At 46.6% G+C, this 18,393-nt stretch overlaps 1 protein-coding gene across 1 annotated transcript in view; it reads right to left on the bottom strand.

Moving 5' to 3' along the window:
* Positions 1-8,006, bottom strand: part of PANK2 (pantothenate kinase 2) — a 9,963-nt gene extending 1,957 nt beyond the window's left edge. The window contains exons 1-4 of the mRNA XM_026846737.1: positions 7,897-8,006; positions 6,449-6,702; positions 5,228-5,404; positions 4,850-4,973 (exon numbers count right to left, since the gene is read on the bottom strand). Coding sequence (XP_026702538.1) covers positions 4,850-4,973; positions 5,228-5,404; positions 6,449-6,702 — 555 coding nt within the window. The 5' untranslated portion in view covers positions 7,897-8,006. The remainder of the gene's footprint in view (positions 1-4,849; positions 4,974-5,227; positions 5,405-6,448; positions 6,703-7,896) is intronic.
* Positions 8,007-18,393: the final 10,387 nt, after the last annotated feature.

Raw genomic sequence — 18,393 nt, 5'->3', positions numbered from 1 at the left:
GGGGGGGGGGAGTTGGTGAAAAAAAGGGCCCATCCCTCACTGCTCAGCCCTCTGTCACCCCAGGGGGGTGAGCTGGCACCCCCTGGGCCACCAGCCCCTTCTGCAGGGCCAGTGTGGGGCTGGGGGGGATTTTCCCTGGCCTGGAGCAAAGCTTTTTCTCCCGGTGGGGGCCGGATCAGGGAATTCACCCCCTTTCTGGGGCCTGTTGGTGGACCCACGCACCCTGGAAATCCCCGGCTGAGGGGGATTTCGCACGCCCCGGGCCCACATGGGCTGTCCCACTCGGAAAGAGGAGGTTTCTCCTCAGAAAAAAAGACCAAACCAAAAAATCAACCAAAACCCTTCCCAGCCCAAACCCGGGCCACGGGCAGGTGCTCCCAGGGCCGGCAGCGAGGCCTGGCTGGGCTGACACCAACCTCCCACCAGCCACGGGCTCCGGAAGGGCTCAGCTCCCGGCCTCCGCGCTGCCGAATTTCCTGGGGTCCAGCTCAAGAATCTCCTGCTCGGTTTGTTTTATCCCTCCTCTATTCTGCTGGGCTACGCGAGACGGGATGAAAAAAAAAAATAAATCCCCTTTTTCCTCCTCTCGTATCTCTCCACCCTGTCGCTGCCTGTCCCCCCCAAACTTGGGGGCTTAATGGGGGCCGCCCGGGTTGTGATCTCTGCAGAAATTCCGTGTGGAGGAAGCAGCTCCCAGCCTGTCCTGCTGTCCCCTGTCCTGTCTCCTGTCCTGCTGTCCCCTATCCTGTCCCATCCTGCTGTCCCCTGCCCTGTCCCCTGTCCTGTCCCCCCGTCCCTGCCCGGAGCAGAGGGCTGCTGCCCTCTAGTGCTGGCTGCACCCCCAGAGCTGGGTGCTGGTCCCACCTGGAGATGTTCTGCTTCACCTTCTCCAGAAGGAAACGCACGGAGCCATCATCTCTCCGTCTCATCTTCTGGAAGCTGCAGGCAGCCACGGCCGGGAAGAGCTCACCGGGTGAAGAGTCCCACTTGGTGGGACGCGTGTCTGGCCGAGCCACCGGCTGGATCTAGCACCGAGATGCACAAAACACCATTATTTTTGTTCTTTCCACCCCGTTCTGGACAGACACCTCACCTTCACCACCAAACCAATGCAAATCATCCATACGTTAAAGGCCAGAGGGCCTCGAGATCACCACCTCCCACCAAAGGAGTCTTTCATCAAACCTTAAAATGCTGCAATTTGCCCTAAAATGATGCTAAAATCCCCCCGCTGGCTGGACATCCCGGTGCTGAGAGCCTGCTGCTGCTGCTGCTGCTCACCAAACCAGGCTGCAAAAATAATCCAGAAAAATCCACCTTCTCCCAGCAGCACAGACCCAGGCCAGTGTCCAGATTTTAGTCAAACCCAGTTTCAAAGCCTTTTTTTAAAGGAACCTTGTTAAAAAATTTATTAGCCTGGGGGCAAGGGAGCATGGAGAAGGGATCCTCACTACCACCAACACACAAATACTGAATTATTAATATTTTTTCCCTCTCCATTGACATGCTTTGAAATGCAACTGATTTCTAGAGACTGGAACATGGGGGGAGTGAAGAGTTATCAAAGATTGCTGACAGTTATTTTTAATAAATTCCTAAAAAATCAACTGGGAGGACTTGTTTACACCCATTTCACCAGGATGCTTTTGATGCCTGTTCAGATCAAGGTTCAGCCCTTTGCTCTGTAGCTGGGGAGGAGACAAGAAGCAAACAAGAGTTTTGAGTATATAAAAATAACTGTAACGTTTTATTATAAGAAAAAAAAATACAAAAAAAAAATACACACAATACATCAGGGACTTTGGTGCTGGACATCAGACCACACAGGATCTACTCAAAATCCACAGAAAAAGGAGTTACACACAGATATGTGCAGGATGAATACCGGAGAACCCACGGGCTGTTGCTCCCAGGGACACCAGCAGGGCCCCGAGCTCGGGGACCAGGCTCCAGGGGTGCTGCGGGGGTTCCTCAGCTCCCCAGAGCTTCCCTCTGCCTAACAAAATAATTTCAAGGTATATTTCCTTCCTTCCATCAGTCTTCAGCTCCCAAAGGCTACTGCTACTAAAAAAAATAATAATAAAATAACCTTTCTTGCGTGGATCCTTTCTTACAAGGATTCCAAGGGGGTTTATATACCCCTCACCCCACCCCGACATGGTTTGTGTGAAACCCCTGGGACTAAATAAATCTGATGAGCCCCCACCAGCCCAGTGCATGGCTGCGGGGTTACAGCAAGGAGCTGAGCAGGGCCTGGGCACAAGGACATTTCAAAGAAGCCCAAGTGGGTTTCTGTCTCTTTTCCATGAGGCAAGCCAGGGCCCGAGTTTTGACTGTGAAGGGAGGGGGTGACCTGGCAGGTGGTTATGTGCTGTGCATTACATTTTATAGGGTAGAGAAAGGGTTAAGTCAAGCCTAGAAAACCTACAATCAGCAACTGGGAAGTGGAGTTGGTTTTACTACACCTACTTGGGGTATCTTTTGTGTGATTTCACAAGGAATTGAAAAATAAATGCAATTTGCCCAGAGAAGCTGTGGCTGCCCCCTCCCTGGAAGGGTTCAAAGCCAGACTGGACGGGGCTTTGGGCAACCTGGGCTAGTGGAAGGTGTTCTAGTCCAACCTCCTGCCAGGGACAAGGTGATCTTTGAAGGTCCCTTCCAACCCAAACCAGGCTGATTCTGTATTACCTTGCTCAAGCCCCTCACTTCTAACAGCACATTTCACAGGAGAAGCTCACACCTTCTCTACAGCCAGCACACAGCAAAGGTTACCTTTCACCTGAACACTACGCTCTTATTCTCCCCCTATTTTTTCGTGGCTGCCAAAATACTGGATACATTCAGCAAGTTCCAGGCCCACAATGAACTGAAGTTTAGAAAATGCCTTGCTTTGAGCTGGGGGCACTCACTCAGCAGAGCCGACAGGACAGGCTTTAAGAAATACCACGCAGGAGCTAAGCTAAAACAAAGAGTATGTCTTCCGAATTTGCAGTTCCATCGCTTTTCAGGCCCAAAAGAGAGGCAGGTGCTGTGCAATGAACCCAGCGAGCGGTGGAGCATCTTGGGGGTACTGAGATCTCGGGCTGCAGCACGGGGTAGAGCTGGACACCATGGGCTGTCCCACACCACAGTCAGGCCTCAAAACGCGCAGCAGGATCAGAGAGCTGAAAATCAACTTCTCTGAAAAGAAATGAAAACTTTAAAAGATGCATTTGAGTGGAGATGATGGGTGATAAACCCCAATGAGCATGAACTGAAGCCATTTGCCACCCCTTGGTAAGTGGGTTCAGTTCTGGGCCCCTCACCCCAAAAAGGCCATTGAATGACTCGAGCGTGGCCAGAGAAGGGCAACGGAGCTGGGGCAGGGTCTGGAGCACAGGTCTGCTGGGGAGCGGCTGGGGGAACTGGGGGGGTTCAGTCTGGAGAAGAGGAGGCTGAGGGGAGACCTCCTGGCCCTCTGCAACTCCCTGCAGTGCTGGGTTAAGGTTGGACTTGATCTTAAAGGTCCTTTCTAACCTAAATGATTCTGTGATTCTATGAATTAGTGACTGCTGAAAGTATTAGGCAGGATCTTCAGAACATTATAAAAATCCCCAGTTCTGTCTAAAAGCAGTCCCAGCCAGGTCATTTTAAGACGAGCTCTTTTTGAAACTCTTTCACACTACCCAGAAATGCACAGGTCTGACTACAGCCTTCCTAGCTTAGGAATTTGAACAGAACTGTTGATTTTTTGTTGTGAGATCCTTATACTGGCCAGAAGCAGTGATCTTCAAGTACCATCTCCTCTCTCTTCCCCCAACTCCGGCCTTTGACTCATTCAAAAGCCTGAATGGCTCTCTACTGTTAATCTGAAAAAAGTAAAATAAATAAATTTAGAAACCCATAACCTACACTAATTCTGAAAGAAAGGAAAAGTCTAACCAAGTAGTGATATTCTGGATTTAAATCAGACTTCCAAAGTTTTCAATCCTAAAATTGTTCTTCTGTGGCAAGTGATGAACTCTGATGCTTTCTTGTTTTCCAGCAAGAAAGTAATTTTCATTCCCTCCTTTTACTGAGGAATCAGGAACAAGATCCATGCCTTCACTCACATCCTACGGATTTTAATTGTCCCCACATTCATTAATGCCTTCCCCCAACTATCTGGCAGCCTCTCTGCATTCAGCTGTGTACTCTAGTGAGGACCTGCAGATGAATTATGAGCAGGACTGTTTATAACACGTTTTGGTTTCAGCAGTAAATGAAGGTAAATGGTGAGCAACAGGAGCCAGGAGGATGCTTCGCCCCGTCAGCTCATCCCAAGGGAACAGGCTCGGGATGGAGTGGAGAGCATGTCTCTGCTCTTTCATAGCCCTGTACAATGCTGCTTGACATGAATGCAACAAGGCAGCACTGTAAAGAAGCTGAAAGCACAAAGATACAGGAACAGCCGTGGAAGTGGTGGGGCCTGACCAAGAAATCGAGAGCAACCCATAAAACCCACGTAGGAAAGGTGTGAAGCCTCTACACCCCTCCACCCCACCTCTCCTTCTCTCTCAGCGGTTCCAAGGGTTGTTTATCACCCACTGACTGCTCATCAAACCACCTCAGACAAACTAACTCCTGACCAAGCAAAGGATCCAACAGGACCCACCGCCAACCCCTAATTAGCAACAATCTGACTCAAACCACCCTCAAACCGCCAAGAGGCGAGCAAGGAGAAAATTTACTGAAGAATCCAAAACGAGCAGATTACAAGTTACTGAACGTCCAAAAAGATGAGTAGGAACACCCATCTGCAGAAAGAGATACGGCAGCACATGAGTGATGCTGCAGATACGAAGCAATAAAACAGATTTCCCTTGAGTACCTCGTTAAGTGCACACATCCGTGCGATGGAGCCAATGTTATTAGTGATGGTTATTAAAGTTGCCTTTGCAAGGTCCTCTTTGCTGACAGATTCCCGCTTCTCCTTGCTCATCATGTTTCCGAAGCTGTAAAGACAGTTTTCAGGTTAAAGGTCCATTTGCATCAGAATTCCAGGAAAAGAAAAAAAACAACGGAATTGCAAATTTAATCAAAGTGACTCATCTTGAAGTATTTCTAGCTTTAAAAAGCTTTTCCAGCAGTAATTTAGATCTGGTAAAACAGAACAGCAGAAGGAATGGGAGCTCTCTTATGAGATGTAAATCCATTTTTTCACCCTGGCAGAATCTCTCATGAAAATAAAAATCAGTCAAGTCATTACCTGGACGCTACAGCCCAGCCTGGCAACCCGAATCGCTCATAGTCTCCCCCGTAAATGTCCCGCACCAGTTTGTCCACTTTGGTACTGTCTCCATGGGACGCCATCTCTAGGGCCTCTTCAAAGGTGGAGCAACCGGTAAGAAGGCAGCAGAGACCAAAAAAGGTTCCTCCTCCAAGGCTGCAACATAAACCAAAATGAAAGTCACCCGTCTTGCTTCTAAAGAGACAGAAAGAAAATGGCTCGTTCCACTGAAAGCTCTGATTACTCAGCCACTCGTCTGAGTGAGCTCAGGTTGTCCCATTTCTTCAGCTTCTTCTCTTTTCAGTGACAGCAATCTTGGAAGAGCAGCAGTTTTCTTTAAATCTGTTGCTTCCAAATAACTTACAGCCTGTAAGGAACTCCATGCCCTCACAGCCTTCTGCAGAGGGCGTGTTTCTAAATGAGAAATTAATTTGCTTATTTTACAATATCCACCTCCTTCCCAGCACTCAGAGAAGCTGATGTTAAAATAAACCCTAGTCCCGAGGGGTTACTGGAGTAGTAGAGCACAGCTATTCAAAACTTATGGGAACAAAAAGCCCAACACTGCTCTGTCCTGTTCACTTAGTCACTGTGTATAAATGCCATGTATAATAAGAGTAAGATCTGTGCTGTGAAGTGTGGGGTGGTTTTGGTTTTTTTTTTGTTATTGCTAACTTTCAAGCAATCCTTAAAGCCACGGAGATCTTTGGCTTTGCCTGGCAACAAGAGCCACATCTTCACAAAGGGGAGGTGGAGCAGTTCAGCAACTGTCTGGGGAATTACTGCCCAGCCAGCATCCCTTCCTCCAAAATAAGGGAACTTCTGGAAGTCAGGGTGCAAATCTCTGATCCTAGAATCGACACCAACAGTTGCTAACATGATTATTAGGAACATATCTGGGATAATCCCAAACTATGGGATCCCTGTGATGGCAAATAAACCACTTAAATTCCTGAAGCAACCGAAAAAACAGCTTCTAAAGAGACTGGTTGCAGTAAATAGACCAAAACATGAAATTGAGATTTTCTCTTCCAAGAGGGATCATTGCTGGCAGAGATAAGGGACTGCAGTAAAAGCAGCAGCTCAGTCATTCAACTCACCACCTTTACTGCAGCTTGTCCCTGAAAATGTCATCCACAATGCAGAAATAAAATCCAGACTCTTAAAATAAAACTCAATGTACCCCCACACAGCACTCACCTGGTGCCCGTTACCCGTTTATAGTTTTCTTTTGAATACACAGCCAAAATGCTGACCCCTGAGCCAATGTTCACCAAAAGGAGAGGATACGGATTCTCCAAGTTGAATGGGAGCTTCTGACATCTTTCAGCATCCGTCGGGTTTTCAAAATAGTAGCACTCTGAATGTCCATTGAATCCCACTGAATCAATGTACAAAACTCCTTTAATAAGGCAATCGAGTTCATCTAGCTTACAAAGCTGAAGGTCACCCATCTGGCAGGGGAAAAAAAAAAAAAAAAAAGAAAGAATATTCAAGAAGTAGCTAAGGATCCGAAGTGTTTATGCTCGGGGCTAGAAAAATGCATTCACTGCCAACTAAATTCAGCTATCTCCAGTACTCCTGCAGTGGCTGAGAAAGAAGTACAGATCACAGGAGGGCTCCATCTTCCTCCATGCACAGGGACTAACCACCCCAGCCCTCAAGTGTGCAGACATGGAAGAGGGGGGAAATGAACAACCGGATCCACAGATGGACACCGGGAGAATCCCAGCTACTTCCAAGGGCCTGATTTAGGCCCTGATTCTGAGGGACTAGCCTGAAAAGCAAGGGAAAATGAGAAGGAACTGAACTGTGTGACCAAAAAAAAAAAAAAAACAACAGCCCAAAACCCATCCGGAAAACCAGCAAAAAAACGGGAGTTATGAAATTGTTTCCCCTTGCGTTACTACCTCAACTGCACAAAAAGCCTCATTATTTGGTGCGTTTTTTTCAAGCCCTGGTTAAACAAAGTATTTATCACACATTTTTTGACCTACGAACAAGAGTCAAATTTATCATGAAGCCACATGATGATGTCAAATCCCAACTACTAACCTCCCTTCTGTTAAACTCACCACCAAGTTTGACCAAACCTCAATCAGCTCATGCACATGTGTGTTAGAAATGAAACCACGTGAGCAAAAGAACAATAAAACAAATATTAAGCGTGTGAAAGACAGCAATGAGTAAAAAAACCCCACAACACTGAGATCAGCATAATCAGAGATTAATAAAAGAGTCTTGTAAGAGCACACACCATGGAAGCGAGTGAGTGATTTTAGAGGAATGTTACATGCACTTTCAGACAGAAAGGAGCCTGATTTGGAGATGTGAACTTGACTCCACATGCTGTTTCCTGCACCAAGTTTAATTTGAGTTAGGTACACTTTTCCAAAGCTAAAGATTCAGAGAAGTTTTAGAGTCTGCAGAGAAAGCGCTCTAGTTTTACGCTCTAAGAAAATTTCACTACCAGATCCTAATCATATAGAAGCCAAAAATGCATACTGTGCGAAAGTCCTGCTCAAATTTGTACGCTCCACCTCCCGTGGCACATAAGGTAGTATGGAGGCTTGAGAAGTGTTTTTCGCTTCCCATTTGAATAAAAGCAGGCATGTCATGAGTAGGAAAGCGTATAAAGTGCAGATTGCCTTTACGTCCACACAGGGTAAGGTCCTTTAGTTCAAGGTGCACATCCCGAATGCCTGTAGATCCATAGGCTACATTTGATGTCAGGTATTTGCGGATGCTTTTGAGATTTTCCACTTCCTCCTCCTCTTCTTCAGCAGTGATGTCCTTTGGTTCAAAATAAACAAGTTTGACCAAGGTTCCTCCAATATCCAAGCCAAACCAAGGAAAGACTAAAGAAAGGAGAAAAAAGAAAAAAAAAGAGAAAAAAAAAAAGAAAGGGGGTGTGATACCACCAGTGAAATTGTTACAAACCAAATTAATTCATGCAGTTGCCTAGGGACTGCAAAATGCAGGCCCATTTATCTGTTCATTTTCAAGCGGAAAACAAAGAAGGAAATTCTAGCAGTCAGGTCTGTCTTTGACAAGTGTGGCTGAGACTCCTCTGTACGCGAGCAAAAAGCCCCCTTTTGAGATACCTCGTGCTGAGGAGCTCCCAACATCTGCGATGCCATGCTCAGGATGCTCCAACCACCACCCCACAGCACTGGAGATGCACACAGCGACAGTGTCCGTACACCCGCCAGATACTGCTGCAATTTTAATCTCCAGCTATTTCTTTTATAAAGTTCTGATCCAGAGCCAGAGCTAAGGATAATACCAGTGCTTTTACATCAAAGGGATGTACAAACGTTAACTAATTACAACACATAACTGAGGTAGACAAGTAACCTAAGATGCCCCAGGGAGACAAAAACAAATGTCTAATTGGATTATTTTATTAGGCAAATTCCCCCATGGTACAAAATATGCATTAGTGTCAGGCCCAGCAACATTTACAGCTGTATTAGATAATGAGCTTCTTGGAAAAGATCAAGAGAAAACCCCGATCAGATGGAATCTGCGATTAGAGCTGAGAACTGGAACAGATTAATATTACTATTAATGAGCTAAAGGATAGGCTAGAGCTAACAAGATGCACGGGCTCCAGAGCAAAGACAAAAATGTAGCCACATGTTATGGCTCATGGCAGCAGGATTAAACCCTTACATTTTTTTTCCAAAAGGGAAAGAAAAAAAAAAAAAAAGGAATGTTCAGAAAATAACGCTGAATGTAGCACAGATACTACTGACATTCCCCTGCAAAGAAGAATCTCAGGTTTCAGTAAAATTCCCAAGTCAGACACAGGCATGATAACATGCTACTGTTATTCTTGCAAAATATGTTTGCTTATCTGCAGATAAGCGTGCAACACCAAGAGGGCCTCGTGCCTACTGGCAATGGAACGGTGCTCGAGCTGCAGAGCACTAAACCCTCAGAGAGCAATACCCACATACCCAGAGGCAGCACTTCAGGAAGCTGAACAGCAAAGAAAACAACTCAGGGGCAGCATGGGGAACTCGCTCCCAAAGAAAACGATCTTTGAAAAGCCACAAAGCCAACAGGCAAGAACATGTCTGAAGGTGATCTATCCCCTCCTCGGCAGGTTAACGTGGTTGCTGTGCAGAGCAGAGGTAAAAACAGGTCCTTTTGGAGCATCATAGTTCCCTACGTTATTCTTAAACCATTGAGTTATTTTTATATATTTACATAAAGGCCACCCCCAACCATCACCAAAAGAAAACTTGAAAGAAGATGCAAATTCTATTTTAGGAGGCACATCCAAATCCCAATCACCCTCTATTTCTAATGCATCTACTTCAAACAAGAGCAGATATAAAAATAACTGTTGATGAATGAGAGAGAGAGAAAAAAAACCTGAATCATGGTCCAACAGAGGCAGAAAGCAGAAGTCCAAGGACTTTTTTCGGGACAATTTCTCCTTCTGTACTCCAGAATTCAGAATTACAAACTCAATAAGCATTTCAGGACGGAAAGTCTACCCAACGCTTTACCTGGAGAAAAGTTCTGCGTATGTATCTTATTTCAAGCCCCCCCTCAGGAAAACCTGACTATAGCTAAATTAAACAGTGAAGTTCCTTCTCAAGACATTAGCTGCCTGAGCCTCATCATGTAATGCCAGGAGAACCTTATTCCCAGAGACACCAGAGCAGGAGGAGCACCCTCATGGGAAGGGGAACCCGAGACCCCAGAATACAAGCAAAGAGAAAGACAGGACAAACCCCAGGATTTCAGTACCCCCAGAACAAAGGGCCTTGTTGTGAAGGAGTGTGGCAACAGCAGCTGAGCTGGCAACCAGAAGTGACCAAGACCACGACCACTTCAAGAGGGAGATGGCTACCCTACTTCTGCACGGGCAGCAAACACCAAGCGTCTGCCTGTTCACTCACCTTCCTGACCCCTTAAGCCCAAGTTCACAAGCCCCCTAATGCCATATTAAAGCCACCTCCAATATGGCACATACATCCATAAGTCAGCAGTCCCCATATAGATGGCAGAATAGGAAAACACCCCCAGAGTGGTTTGTCTTTCTTTGAAGCAAAGCCCTAGATTTATCAACTACCACAGAAAAATGCTTTGAAGAAGGATCGTGCCGTGCTATTGAGAGAAGCAACAAAAATACCATCAGTCACACAGGTAAAAATAGGGCATTGGCAGCCAAACCAGAGCCTTCTGCTGCTGCTCCAGTCCCTCCAGTGACTGGAACTGGTAAACACCGCCCTATTTAAATAGTCAGTTCATGTTCAGGATCACTAAAACCAGTTTCCCGATGTCCACTGTGCTTTTCAATACTGCTTAAACTCTGCTGGAAAACTAACAAGCTCCACACAAGCAAAGAAATGGGAAGAGGCTTCTCACATTACTCAGCCAAGTCTTCTCCTGCCTGTTGTGGTCACTGACATCCTGGACTCCCCTTTTCATTAATTTCCCACTCTTAAAACCACGCAGCTCTTTTGTCATCTCTGCTCTGATGAAGGGATCAGTTCCAGAAAGCTCCTGTCTTGCTGCTGGGAAACCTCCTTTTGATTTCTGGAATATATTTCTTCCTGTTAGGACAGGCAATTTTTTTTCTGCATTATGAAACCTGAATTTTATTTAAAAAAAAAAAAAAAAGCATTCCCACCCTCTCAGAGAGAGCAATCCTCTCTTGTCATGGTTTAAGTCCAGCTGGCAGCTCAGCCCCACCCACCGTTCACTCACTCCCCACCCCTGGTGGGATGAGGGAGAGAATCGGAAGAATAAAAGTGAGAAAACTCGTGGGTTGAGATAAAGACAGCTTAATAGGGAATGCAAAAGTGGAGCACGCAAGCAAAGCAAAACAAGGAATTCATTCCTCACTTCCCAGCGGCAGGCAGGGTTCAGCCATCTCCAGGAAAGCCGGGCTCCATCACATGTAACGGTGACTTGGGCAGACAAACGCCATCACTCTGGATGTCTCCCCATCCCTCCTTCTTCCCCCAGGTTTATGTGCTGAGCACAATGCCATACGGGCTGGGGTACCCCTTGGGTCAGTTGGGGGTCAGCTGTCCCAGCTGTGTCCCCCCCAATTCTTTGTGCCCCCCCAGACTCCTCACTGGTGGGGTGAGAGGCAGGAAAGGCATTGACTCTGTGCAAGCCCTGCTCAGCAGTAACAAAACCATCCCCGTGTTATCAACCCTGTTCAGCACAAATCCAAAACAGAGCCTGTAGCAGGTACTGTGAAGAAAATTAATTCTATTCCAGACAAAACTAGAAAAATCTCCCCAACCTCACTTTGCCAGGCTACACAAGGGTAAAACCAGAGAGAGCACAGGGTGGGGTCCTGGGGCTGCCCTCCTCAGGGTGCAGCAGAAGAGCATCCAAAAACCAAGGCACGGTGCCCTGCTGAAGCCACGTAACTGAAAACACCATACGGGCTCCTTCATCACAAGGTAATGGGCTTCCACTTCAGAGCTGACCCTCAGCTGGTGGTACACTCATTTGCTCAGCAGAATAACACTAGCTCGTTTTAAAGATGGTTGTGAAGTTCACACACCAAACCCCCACATTAAGCCACATAAACTTCCCGAATTTTAGGGCATGAGAATCACCAACTTGGTCTATCAGTTTAGGAAGCTTCCCTAATCACAAGAAAATAATATAGCAGCTCCTTAGAAACTTCATCCCAGCTCACTCTCAGTGCCCTCAAGAGCATCAATCTTTTAATATATATAGAATTACTTTTTATTCAGGTATTACAGAATCCCAGAATCATCCTGGTTGGAAAAGCCCTTGCAGCTCCTCCAGTTCAACCATGACCCTCCCCCTGACCGTTCCCAACTCCCCCAGATCCCTCAGCGCTGGCTCAGCCCGACTCTTCAACCCCTCCAGGGATCCCGGGGACTCCCCCCTGCCCTGGGCAGCCCATTCCAACGCCCAACAGCCCCTTCTGCACAGAAATCCTTCCTCAGAGCCAGCCTGACCCTGCCCTGGGCAGCTTGAGGCCATTCCCTCGGGGCCTGGCGCTGGCTCCTTGGCTCCAGAGACTCATCCCCCCTCTCTGCCCCCTCCTGGCAGGGAGTTGCAGAGGGCCAGGAGGTCTCCCCTCAGCCTCCTCTTCTCCAGACTGAACCCCCCCAGTTCCCCCAGCCGCTCCCCAGCAGACCTGTGCTCCAGACCCTGCCCCAGCTCCGTTGCCCTTCTCTGGCCACGCTCGAGTCATTCAATGGCCTTTTTGGGGTGAGGGGCCCAGAACTGAACCCCCTCAGCGAGGGGCGGCCTCCCCAGTGCCGAGCCCAGGGCTCAGATCCCTTCCCTGTCCCTGCTGGCCACGCCAGGGCTGACACCAGCCAGGATGCCGTTGCCCTCCTTGGCCCCCTGGGCACACTCTGGCTCATTCTCTCCCCCCCAGTCCCTCTCTGACCGGCAGCTCTCCAGCCACTCCTCCCCAGGCCTGTAGCCCCCCTGGGGGTTGTTGTGGCCCAAGGGCAGCCCCCGGCATTTGACCTCAGTGAAACTCACACAGTTACAGTGTTGTTAAGTTGCCACTGAACTAGCAGAACATTAAGCATGGGGTTAAACCACACCAGTTATCCACTGTCCGGCACATCAGTGGCTAATGGTGAAACAGGAATGATGCCTGCAGAGCTGGGTGTAAACTGCAGGCAGGTTGGGCTCAAGCCTTACTAGTCTTCACTCAGTGCTGGCCCTGCTAAATCCCAGCTGGCCCCAAAAAGAGCATCCAAGCCCCCGTGCAGGGACACAGCCTCAGACCAGAGCTGGCTTTGCACGTTGGTGAGGCACCAGCTGCAGAAAGCCTCTGCAGGGAGCAGCTGGCGTCCTCCATCTGCCAACAGCTCGGCTATACCTTCAGTAAGTCACCAGGGATAAATTCTAAAAGATAGCCTATTAAGGTAATTAACTTAAAGCAAATGATTCTTAATTATGGATCTGTCGCTATATACATCCCAGCCACAGGTTAAGAATCCAAGGAAGAAGCTAGCTTAAAATTAATTACTTCTTTACCGTAACATAAAGGATTTTCTATGCAGTAAAACATGCACAGAACACGCAAATAATCTGGGGCAGGGATAAAACTTCCCCTATAAACCCATTTTTTTAGGAAGGGGGTGTGGCACACAAACAAGAGAAGGAAATTATTTCAACAACACATAAGAGATGTGGGTTTTTTTTTCCTTCCACTGACAGGAAATCAGCCAACACGAACATGCAGGGCAACAGCAGCTCTTCTCTATCTGAGAACTAGAAAAATCCACGCCTTGAAAGGGAGGAAGGAGGAAGCTCTCCTGGATGAACGCCACCACCATCTGCTACCGAGATTTCTCTTTGAAACACTGAATTTTTCCCAGCATCTACAGTGCAGTTGAAAGCCATCCAAAGATCTCTCCCTTTTAAGCCTCTGAAGCATTTTTTTCCAAGAGAGCTGCTGCAGAAGACAGCAGACCTAGAGCAGGGTGAAGATGGGTGGCATCCAGGAGCCTTTGGTCAGCCCCAAGGCTGGTTCTTCTCAGTCACAAGGTTTTGCTGAAATAACCAGCGCAAGGAGATGCCAGTTTTAACGGCCAAGGCAGAAACTACAAATGCTGCATCTCTTCACCACCTCACCGGTGCTACCTGGAGCCCTTGGGAGAGGGCACAGGTTTCTCCTTCCCAAACACTCACCAGCCAGAGAGCACAAGGGGAGGGCGAGAGACCCGTAGGCAGAGCACAGGAGGAGTGTGGTGGTGCAGACCTCTGGGCCCTCCTCCCACCCAGCACCTTCTGGGAAGTGTTTAGTCTCTCCCTGGGTATTTGGACATTTACAAGAAAGGCAGGAAATCCTCTTCTCAAAGCCAAGGCTGCTCTCCATTCAAAACCTTCTACGGTCTTTTTCCTTAAAGAAATTCTCTATATGACTTTGTTAGCACCATGACAGCCACTAACCCCACTCTCAAAGATTGTGTAAGACAAAAAAAAAAAAAAAAACCCCAAACCACCAACGGCCTTCAGTGTGAAAAGTAGCAGTCATACAGAGAAGGTGACTTCAAGAACTGGTAGGACCACTAAGCTCTTTCTAATGCAACACACTGCAACAGCAGAAAAAAAATACATCATCTTTTGGCCCAACAAAGTATTGTTTTCCCTTAGAATAGCCACTTTTAAGAAGTAGCTTTATACATACACACAATGTACATGCAGCTCTTTGTCTTAAAAATAAACCTTCTTCTAATGGGCAGATCTATGGATACGTGACAACAAACAAAAGGCCAGTCTGCAAACAAAGTTAAAGGCTTACAGCTTGTACTAAATAACCTCATGCACAGAAAAGCTCAAGGATACTATGTGTTCCCACAGCAAGAGCTGCCACCCTCCCTTCATCTTCAAATCCCTTTTAGAGTTAGACTGTAAGTTCTTTGGGGCAAGAAAAATACAATGCCCTCATTTGTTATGTAAATTACTTTATAAAACTGGACTCTATATAAATAAAAAAAAACCCTCAACAGACTTATTCTGAAAGCTGCAGAAATATCAAGATGAAAGAAGCGATATAATTAAAGATCTCCATGGTGGATTTTCTTCATGCAGCAAGCAGCTCAAGTTGTATTTCAGACTGATCCCTAAGTTATGAGCCAATTACACCAGAAGCTAAAAAGATTAGCCTGCAGAGAAGCAACAAGAACTGACGATCTAGTTGAGTGTATGACAGCATCTCTATGCTTACTCTAAAATATTCAGCATTATATTTTCATAGCATTATACCACGATGGAAATTTTACAGCTGGGGAAAAAAAAATAAAAAAATTCATCAGCATTTAATGTGAAGTGACACTAAGGCTACATATTCTCTCATCTCTAAAAATAGGCTCTGCTAGAAATTCACATTTCATACACAGTTCCAAAACATAAAAAGGTAGTTAAAAATCAAAGCTTGAATTTTGTACCGCAAAAGAGCTGCCAAAACAGTCTTTTATTTGTATCTCTACTTGGATACTGTGTATATTGGAATTTAAAGCAACGTGTACATCAGGTCTTTGCGTGATTCTGACAGAAGATACTAAAACTTAAAAAAAAAAGGTATCGGTTGGAAGGACTACAGAATAGATGAGGATGTGCTTTTTTTTAAAAAAACACCACCATATGTTTTTTTGGAATTCCTGAATATTCTACAATACAAATATACTTTATGCAGCCTACTTGCCCTCCCCTTTTGTCAAACAGTAAACCATTATGGATGATACCTGGCAAAAGCATCAAAACGAGCTTTTTTTTTTTTTTTCCTTCAGAGAACTAACAAACAGGTTACAGAAAGGAGAAGCATACTTTGCTACCCAGGGAAATAACCTAAACTCACCTCTGACAAGGAAACCAGGTTTTCAGAAAGAAAAGCGGTGAAGCAGCACGGGAGAGCTAGGGGGGAGTCAGGGAAAGGGAAAAGGGGGAAGCTGATGAACTGAATCGATGACCTATTTCTCTTATCATAAAGAAAATTCATTACAACAAAATATTCCCCTGCTCATTATGATTTGGTCATCACCAGTTTTATGCCTGCCACTTGACCCTACCCACAGCAAGCCCTTCAGTATCCCACAGTTATGTTGAAGTATTATGTGAGTAGCCTTTACTCATCTGGGGTATCTCTAGTCCAGTTTTTAAGTGCAGATTTCAGTAATGGTCCTGATAATTCCTTACCAGAAAGGAATTCTTCTGCATTGCCTCTGGAGCCATTAAAGCTTTTTCTGTATTATCATTTCTGCCTGTTCTAATAATCCTGTCAAGCTCCCCTTCACACCCCACCAATACAATACTCCAAAGCACCTAGGAACTTCAACAGATCTCTGCTTCACAGCATTTTCAGGGTCTCTTCTCACTCTCTTCCGAGAGCAACAGCGCCCTTGACTTCTCCTCTTTTTGCCTGTGGCATATTGAAAATCACAGCATCTGCAGCAAAGCTCTTTAGTTCCTAAGAAGCACACCAAGAAACATTTAATAGCCCGAGATACATGAAGGCATACAGCTCGAACGTTGTTTGTGCTGCTGGAGGTCAGGATTTTTCAGATATATCCAGTCTAATTCCCCTCGGTCTCAGATCTCCCCTCATCTCTGCAGTGAAACAGCCCTTGCTGCACGTTACCAGTACAGACAGATGACTGGGGAGGAAGAAAGATCAGGAGCTTGAACCGCAGCCCGCTGAAATCCTTTCATTCCTGGGGAAGCGGGGCTCATCTGCCAGGGCATCTGCCAGCACAGGCAGGCAAGACAAGCCTCAAGGTCACTGAGCTTGTTTGCCACATACCAGCAGCAGACAAGTGGGAGCTAAAGTAGGACATTTTTGATCAGACGCCCATTAAGTGGTTTGCTTTCATTTAGGCTCGCTTGAATCTTCCTTAAGGTGGGATTGAGCATTTTAACTTCAAAACGTAATTTACTCAGACATCAGACATTGTCCCTATTAAGGGATGTAATTGCTTCAGCACATTTCTTCTAAATTACCACAAGAATCACTTAGGAAAGACAGGCTAAATTGTAATCCCACATCACCCCAGGTTGACCTTCCAGATTGGATCCAAATCCTGGACACCAGTTTTCCTAACTGCATCCCACACACAGCCTCTACATTTAACCTTACCGTAACAAACCAGAACCTCAACGGCCAACTTCAATCGACATTTTCCATAGAAGACACAGAAACTGCCCCCAAGCAAGGCAGGAAAGTATAACCATCTAATGCATAGCTCCATCTAAATCAACCCTAATTTTCATACCAGAGATCTACATTTCCCTACAGCTGGCTGCAACCTATTAACTAGCACGTCTCTAATTAACAACCCCACAGCTCCCATTGGTAAGTGTTGCTGTGATTTCCTTCAAACAACAGCCACATGAGTGGACTTTCACATACCAAGTTGGTTTTGCCGCATCTAAATCACAAGGATGCTCGCCACCACTGCTGTCATTACACCCCCCTACTAAATATCTCTTTCATCCTATTAATTCTTGGGTAAGAACAAAACCCCACAATTACCTCAGCTATTAAACATTAACTTTACAACCATTTCCTGGTACAGGATCACTCCTGTAATCCAGCACGATCTGGAAATGAAAGGGAGAGGTGAAGGGAGAGGCTGATGCTACATGAGCACTGCTGAGCTGCAGTCCTTGAAATCAGTAACACAAGCAGCATCCAGTTCAGCAATGTCTTCAAAAACCTTTTGAGATATTATTCTTATTTTCACACTAAGGGCAAAAAGAGAAGCTTCCTTCTTTTCCCATTACCAAAAAAAAAGAGAAAGAACACTATTTAAAGCTTTACATGAATACAGTAACAATAACGTCACAGCATTACCAGGCAACAGACTGAGTCTCGCTACGAGATGCAGGACAATTCTGATTCCGGTTATCAGCCTGGAGTCATTTACTGACATTCTTTTAATAGTTGCACAGGTAACAGGGAACTACATTGACGCTGTTTCATTTTCCAAGTACGGCAATTTCCTTCCAACAGGAAGGACTCTGGCATACGGAAAGAAATAATCACGCAGCTCCACTTCAAACATGGCTGAAGTAAGTCAACAGCCACCTGAAGAGCAGCTCCTGCTGCTGCCAAAATGAAGGCTGCCATCCATTTTGCACCTAACTCACTCCACAGACCATTTCTGATGCAGCCTTTACAAAGGCAGTTCAGGGGACTGGCTTTTACTTACATAGCCCAGTTCAACCCACGCCCAGTCCACGCCAAACCTGCCGGGTTCCCCCCTCCCAAAATTTACAGCATTCTCTTCGCTCTCCATTGATTTTCTTCCACCAGTCACCAGCCCAACCACAGAGCCCCCACCCCCAGCTCTGACTGTGCACCCTGGCTGTCCTTCTGCCTCCTTTTCCTCACCCTCTGTGTCCTCACCAGTGCCCTGACCAGTCCAAAGTCCCCCACTCGGTCACCTCAGCACCCGCCACAGCCCCAACCTCTCCATCCCACCCCACCACGCCTGGCACCATCCCGCCCTCAGTGTCCCAGAGCTGCTGTAGCTCAGCTTGTCCCCCCCCTCCGCCCCAACCTGCCGAGGCCGTGTCACTGTCCTACCAATCCCCACCACACTATCCCCAAACTGGTCATACTGGGACCACCACCGCCCCCATTAAAGAGCGTCTTCCCCCCACCCCAC

This window comes from Athene cunicularia (genome assembly GCF_003259725.1).
Source record: "Athene cunicularia isolate RWA chromosome 4 unlocalized genomic scaffold, athCun1 chr4_part1, whole genome shotgun sequence".
Lineage (NCBI taxonomy): Eukaryota > Metazoa > Chordata > Aves > Strigiformes > Strigidae > Athene > Athene cunicularia.
This window is presented reverse-complemented; position numbering and strand designations above follow the sequence as displayed.